Raw genomic sequence first — 7,447 nt, forward strand, 5'->3', positions numbered from 1 at the left:
AAGTAAGCATTATATTACTAATCATCTATTTTAAAGGTGCCATACAATTGAAAACTGTATTTATCTTGGCATAGTTGAATGATAAGAGTTCTGGACATGGAACTGACATACCGTGAGCCTCAAACACCATTGTTTCCTCCTTCATGTGTAAATCTCCTGTTTGCAAAAGACCGCTGAAAAATGAGTGAATCCCACCATAACACCGACTGTGACGTTGGAGTCAAAATCATTAATATTTATACCCCCCAAATTTGCATTTTCCAGTCCATGTTCTAGGCCAGGCAGTGTTAATGTGGACCTGCACAGCCGAATCATCAGAAGATCTGCAGGTATTGTGAAGAAGCAAGCAAGGACAATAGTGAAAATGGCAGATCATGGATATAAATGTTATGTCTGAGGCTGTGCTGCGGATTTGAGAACTTTTCATTCCCTTCCCACAAAAGAGAACTGTCAACAGGCATGGTTGATGTTTACAACAGGATACCTCACCATTTTAATTCAAAGCTGTTAGTTTGCTCTTAACGGAGGCCGATCAGAACGAAACTCGGTGGGCATGTTCGACCCGTTTTCTAACAGGTTTTTTAACAGGTTTTCTAACAGGTTTTACGGCTATGTAATCACGTGATGCATATCATTTGATAGATCTCCTCATACTGAACAACTTTGCCTCAAGAACTACTGCTGTCAATCAATTTGTTCATTAAATACTTGCGATTATGTTAAAAACCTACTTTTGCGAACTAGTCCTAGGTTTTTCGCCCGATCGGAAATATACCAGTGCAGTACAATTCTCTGGAAGCTCTAGATTATTAATTATATAAAAAACTTTAACTTTACCCATTGGGTAGCCATAACAGGATCATTTAGAAAATGGGTATGGCAAAAAACACTCAAAAGCCTGTAAATCCTAAACAAAACTCAGACAACTCACTAAACTGCCTTATGTGCTTAAAGACCCTAAATGCTTGAACCCCGCTAAATGCTGCTTGCAGCTTTAATTATTATTATTATCATCATTATTATAATTAAAGTCCCTGGTAATGTACATTAAGGTAGGTTAATGCGCATTAACCTGTGAAATAGGTTAACTATAGTAAAAAAAATAAAAAAAAATAAACACACACACACATTATAGTTATCTAATGATATGCTTAGGCCTAAAATGTAGGTTATATTTGTAGCCTATAGGACTCCTCCTCGAATAGTTCCATCCGCCTCTTCGAACTACACCCGTACATGGCTTATTGCCTTTAGCAACAGCCACGACACTTGCAAGTTTTCACGACTTCCTGTCGCTACTCCTTAACAAAAGCTATCCATAAAATAGTAGGCTATTAATACGACACATTTTTATACGACAAAATGGCAGGTAAGATTAATATGAATAATGTATGTGTGTTTGAAAACTTAATTTGTTGTTTATAGGCGTGTAATTGGTTATTTTAAAGAAATTGCTGCACAAAAATGAAAGTAAAAAGACAACGAATGGTTGTTAATTAAAGAAAACTTGAAACCACTGTTTCCAATTTATGTTCAGATTTAAGGCATTTAGCAGACTACTATTCATAGCAACTGCAAATAATTGTATGCATGCTATGGCATTCAGAAATTTGAGAAAACATATAATACATTGTAGCCTATGCGACAACAATTAGTCTATAATTTAATTGAATACAGCCTACATAAACATTTTACTTAACAAAGTGCTTTCCTTTAGAAAAAGTCTTAGAAAACCTTCGGATTCAACTGAGGGATGGTTTGACCGAGCCTGTTGTCAAAAATTTGTTGGATGATCTTCGGGAAGATAATGTGCTAAACAATGAGGAGATTGAAGAAATATTGCAAAAGACCAAAACGCGAACTGATCAAGCTCGTGATCTGATTGACTATGTGAGGAAAAAGGGGCGGAAAGCAAGTGAAATTCTGCTCAGAAGCTTGGAGAAAAGAGACAAGCATTTTTACGAGAGCTTAAACATCGTCAGCTATTCAGAAATTCAGGAAACAGGAGCGACCTCTAGTCACGTACCTATAACTGCAGGTACGGTTTCATGAATAATTCAAAAATTATATTTAGCCTTCATTTACAAATGTTGTCATGTATCTTTTCTCTGTCCAATTTTACAATTTTAATGACTTTTTCATAATTTGCTTTTCTTAAAATATGTTTTACCGTCAAACTTTGTAGCCTACAATGATTACCTATAGCCTATGAGTGGAAGCATATGGAAATATATTGAAAAATATTTAACTATAAGATACTGACATATCTTTTTCCCCCCCTAGATAAACCAAAAACTACGGTAATGAAGTGGAGCAAGCTATGCAGCATTTTCAAATGATACATTTTCCCTTGATTTAATTTTTTTTCACAAATTATAACATTTTCAGACAGATTTTATTCTTGAATGTTGGATGTGTTCTGTGACACCTCTTTTGTTCTAGACTGATGAGTACGAAATGGACAGTAATCCACGTGGACTTTGCCTAATTATTAATAACGAGAACTTTGAAAACCCAGAAATGAAACGAAAAGGATCCAAAGAAGATGCTGGTAGGCAGTAAATTATTTTTCATGTTTGATGTTTATGAACCACAAAACACACTTATTCACATAGGCCTATCCTTTTTAGAAGAGGCTTATGCACTAGGAGATGCTTATTGGTCGTGTTTTTTGTCCACTTCATTTTCTTTCTTTCATTTGTTGTTGTAATTGATCTGGTTCAGTGTATGGTCATGTATTGTATTACCTTTACCACATACTTGTTTTTCTTTTATGTATTTCTCAGATTCTCTGGAAGCCTTGTTTGAAAATTTGGGCTTTAAGGTTGAAATCAAGAAAGATCAGACAGCATCTGAGATAAAAGAGCTCATGATCGATTACAGAAAGGATTGCCGTCATGCAGACTGCTTCGTCTGTTGTGTGTTGAGTCATGGAAATGAGACTGGTGTTGAGGGATATGATCAGCAAATATGTCCTCTGAATGACATCACTTCCCCATTTGATGGAGAAAACTGCAAACAACTGCTTGGCAAACCTAAAGTCTTCTTTATACAAGCATGTAGAGGGCATGAGATGCAGCGTAAAGTGCTGGTTGCAGATGGCTCTGGTTCCAGTCGAATCCCGAAATCTGGCAACGTACCATACAGCATTGCCAAAGATTCTGATTTTCTGATTGCCATGTCCACGGTGCAGGGATATGTGTCAATTCGTGATAAAGTCAGTGGATCATGGTTTATACAGTCCCTTTGCAGGAATTTAGAAGAGGGAAGTAAACGGTGAGCTATCCACTACACTGGCCTTTTTTTGCATGCAGTAATACTGTAAGGATTATTTTAAGCCTGTTGTCTGGGTTTATATGTTAAATTGTTTCTTCCTTCATTTTTAGAGGCCAGGACATCTTGAGGATCCTCACTAAAGTCAATGATGAAGTGAGCCGTAAAGAGGGCGAAACCAATGTAAGAGACGCAAAGATGACTCCTCAGCCCCTTTTCACTCTGAGAAAGACTCTTGTTTTCAGAGCTCCAAAGGTCAGAACTTAATCCCGTTTTTTTTATCATAACAGACATCGATTACAGTTCTGTGCAGTGTGTTATGCTGTGTAAATTCAAAACTGAATATTGTTCCGTTGCTGCATCTTCTTAAACTAGAATTCCATATGTTCAAAGTAGCAGCCTTGAGGTTTCTGTACATTGTTGTGGTGTGATATTTTTCAGTTCTGTCTACAGAAGAAAATTTGCATTGATCAACATTTTAAATAAAAAATATTTATAAAATCAAGCTTTCTCTTCATTCCCCATTCCAGGCTGCTAGTTGCTTCTAAATAGAAGAAACCTTCATATTTCAGCTGCAGAAGAAGAAAATCTTGCCATTGACATTCCAGAGAAAATCAATGACGTGGACAGAGAGAATTTCTACAGAAATCACCTCTGCTTTCCCATATTTGTTATATGAGATTTTAAAAATGTTTTGTCATGTACTACATTTAACCATGTAAACAAAAAGAAGTGAATGGTTTTATTATTAAGTGTCAAATAATAATAGGCCTATAACTGTATTCATGTTTCTTTAATAAATTACATCTAATACTCATACTGCTCTTGAACTTTTTTGGCGGCAGACAAAAGCACCAACACATTTCAACAGGACTGAAGACTATAATTCACATAATGGTCTTTTTATTTACAATAAACAATCTATTAAAACTAAATTATTTTTTTTTTTAAAACACCTTTATTTAAAATTGATGTGGACAAAATGGGAATGGATAACATAAGCAATAAAGTGAATCAAAATGCTGCTGTTTCGCTTAGTTAATCATGAATGCCCCAAAGTAAGTGGCTTCCTGAGGGAAGCGCACATCGCTTATGTTCAGCACATTCAGGGAGAGCCTGTCGCCTTTTTCTAAGCGGAACAGCGCCCCCTGGTGGTTGGAATAAAGCTGTACACCAGACCTTACGCTCACACAGGGAGTCACTACGGCTTTTGCGAGCATCACTGGTCGTGGATAAGATGCTGTCTTCTTGTATAAGTATTGCGTAAAGTGCATGCTCTGTCCTAATTGTGTTTCAAAATAAACCTGAGAGAAAACGAAGTAAATTCCGTCGTGTGGCACCACTATTTCTCCTTCGGGGCTCAAGCTCATTAACCCTTCCTGACTGAATTGGCCGTTCATGTTGTCCCACTGGATACGATCCAGTGCAGGAGTTTCGTCTGCTGAAAGTAAAGAGAAGATTAAACTTAACCACATTAAATTTGTCAGTTAAATCAGTTGACTAAACTTAAAAAAGTGAGGAATCCCGCTGCCCTAAAATTAAGTAAATAAACTTCATGATTATAGAAACAATTAAGTTATGTAAACTTGACAATTCCACATAACTTTTTTAATTTACTTAATTTTAGTTGAAGTTGCAGTGTTATACAATCTTGTAAAGTGTAAACAGTGGATTGTTACTCTGGGGAAGATCCTACCATTTTTCTGAAGCCTTTGGTATTGTTTAAGCTCTTGTTTTGCCCCGACATGCACAGCTGGTTTGAGAATCTCAGTGATGTTATGTTCTGTAAAATCCAAGAACATACTTTCAATTAAATTAGTCACTATGTCTGAGGCAATTAATGGTAAAATCTGGGAAAACACTATACAGCATCTCAAAACATCAACCTGCGCCCTTGACACACTCCTCACATCTTTTTTCAAAAATGTGTTTAACTATTTAGAATCAGATCTCCTAGAAGTGGTAAATGCCTCTTTAGTTAAACAAAGACAAACTGAAGTCATTGCATTTGGAAACAAAGATAAAATTCTCAAGGCGAATGCATACCGTGACTCTAGGGGTCAAAAAACAAAAAAATCAAGTCAGGAATCTTGGCGTGATTTTGGAGTTGGACCTTAGCTTCAGTAGGCATGTCAAAGCGATAACTAAATCAGCTGTCATCTCAAAAATATTGCAAGAAGTAGATATTTAAGTTTCCAGTCAAGAAACTTGTTCATGCTTTCATCACCAGCAGGGTGGACTATTGTAATGGACTCCTTACCGGCCTTCCCAAAAAGACCATAAGACAGTTGCAGCTCATGCAGAACGCTGCTGCCAGGATTCTGAGCAGAGCCAGGAAAACTGATCATATCACACCAGTCCTCAAGTCTTTACACTGGCTTCCAGTTACATTTAGAATTGACTTTTAAAGTACTATTAGGCTACTTGTTTATTAATCACTCAATGGCCTAGGACCTCAGTACATTGCAGATATGCTGCTCATTGAATATAAACCTAACAGATAACTCACATCATTAGGATCAAGTCAGTTAGAGATAACAAAGGTTCACTCAAAGCAAGGCGAGTCTACTTTTAGCTTTATGCCACCCCTAGCAGGAACCAGCTTCGATCAGAAGTGCTCCAACAGTAGCCACATTCAAAACACATCTGTGCATTTACTGAAATACATCTTAAATGAATGTCTTATTTTTTGTTGTATTGTCTTTATATTTCCTACGCACTTGATTATTTCTTTGGCTAGGGCTGGTTGGGAGAAAGGAGAGTGATTTGAGGATGCACACTCAGACATGAGTGAAAAGACACCACCAATGTCGCAGGCTGGTGTAAATATACATCTGTGCAACAACAGGTGTTGTAATAGCAAACAGTAATTTAAATAAATCAATACATTTGTTTTACCTCCAAATGTTCCCAGTACATAATTTTGTATGTCTAGCAACAGCCTCTGTTCAAAAAGAAATTTAGACTCTTAGTATGGAACATCATATAACATGTAGGTCCTACTCAATTTCAAAAATGTATTCATGTTTTGAAGCCGTTTTAAATACCTGCCGAGCAGTTTGTGTCAGTTCTTGATTGAACAAGTCACAACTTGCGATTCCTGCTTGATCTGCTGGTTGGGTGACATCTGTGGAAAGACAGTGGATTGGATACCCTCCATCTCTGCCTGTTTCACGAGTCTTTTAAAGTCAAACAAACAAAACGTACTAAACAAATTATATATATATATATATATATATATATATATATAGGCTATATATATAAATTATTAGGCCTACAACATGTTTATAAATCATAATTTAACGAAAAACGATTTAACTCACTCTGTGAATATCCTCGCAGAAGTCATAAAGAAGAAAAGCTGTGATAAACGTCTCGGTGCTTAATATTAAAGTCAAAATCAAGAAAAATATGAACTGCCCTTTTGCATTTTTGTTTTCAGATGTGTTTTCGTCCAGCTGGCAATAATTGGGACTGGTTGGTAGGTTTGATGTCATGTTCCGACAGCGTTTTACAGAATATTCGCATGACAGAAAGAGAAAGTTCCTTTCCTGTCGTTTCCTGAGGGAGTCAAAGGTCTTGGAGCTGTTCAGGGCTCTTCCGCATGTTAGTTTGTTTTCCCTACTATATAAAAAAATTGTTTTCCCTGCTGGAAAGTCCCGCGGTCACAGCGCCGCCCCGCTTTCTATCAGCCTGATTGAATGAGGATCTGAAAACTGAGGTGAATTTGCGATGATGTAGCCCTACATAGCCTAGCTATAGGCTACTGTTGTTTGTGTTATTTTTCTTTATTTTATATAGGGGAGAAGAGTGCTGCTAAATCTTTCCCCGCTATACAAGTCCAGCTAAAAATATATGTTCTAAGAACATTCTGCAAATATGAAAACCTTATTTCTGAAAGTTTCGGAAAACGTTTCTTAAAAAAAAAAGAAAAAGTAAACGTTACTTTTGAAGGTTCTATTGAAACATTTCAAAAACATTACACGACCGCCCACATAAAACGTATCAGGAAAAAAACGTTCCATGAATGTATAAATATTTTTGTGCTAACATTATGAGAACATTATGGCCTAACGTTCTATCTATCAACGTTACTGAATGTTTGTTAACTGTGAGAAAACCTTTCCAGAACGGTCTCAGAACCCCTTTTAGCTGGGAACATGCCTGCGACTAT

The 7,447-nt window shown here is 36.7% G+C and overlaps 2 protein-coding genes across 3 annotated transcripts; one reads left to right on the forward strand and one right to left on the reverse strand.

Annotated features, from left to right (window-relative positions):
* The first annotated feature begins 1,238 nt into the window (after positions 1-1,238).
* Positions 1,239-4,089, forward strand: casp22 (caspase 22, apoptosis-related cysteine peptidase). Its single transcript, XM_084413816.1, has 7 exons — positions 1,239-1,369; positions 1,718-2,038; positions 2,284-2,300; positions 2,443-2,551; positions 2,787-3,276; positions 3,387-3,528; positions 3,804-4,089. Exons 1-7 carry the CDS (start codon positions 1,363-1,365, stop codon positions 3,819-3,821), a joined length of 1,104 nt encoding a protein of 367 aa, XP_084269942.1. The 5' UTR covers positions 1,239-1,362; the 3' UTR covers positions 3,822-4,089.
* On the reverse strand, positions 4,050-7,019 carry tnfsf10l4 (tumor necrosis factor (ligand) superfamily, member 10 like 4). Of its 2 annotated transcripts, none has more exons than XM_084413817.1 (5): positions 6,597-7,019; positions 6,321-6,452; positions 6,172-6,217; positions 4,970-5,056; positions 4,050-4,714 (listed from the first exon to the last, which is right to left on the reverse strand). In XM_084413817.1, exons 1-5 carry the CDS (start codon positions 6,768-6,770, stop codon positions 4,308-4,310), a joined length of 846 nt encoding a protein of 281 aa, XP_084269943.1. In that variant the 5' UTR covers positions 6,771-7,019; the 3' UTR covers positions 4,050-4,307. The 2 variants fall into 2 exon arrangements, with proteins under 2 accessions (XP_084269943.1, XP_084269944.1); XM_084413818.1 differs by having other exon boundaries at positions 4,162-4,711; positions 6,597-6,968.
* Between the last annotated feature and the right edge of the window lie 428 nt (positions 7,020-7,447).

The sequence above is a fragment of the Rutilus rutilus genome, assembly GCF_951802725.1.
Source record: "Rutilus rutilus genome assembly, chromosome: 7".
NCBI lineage: Eukaryota > Metazoa > Chordata > Actinopteri > Cypriniformes > Leuciscidae > Rutilus > Rutilus rutilus.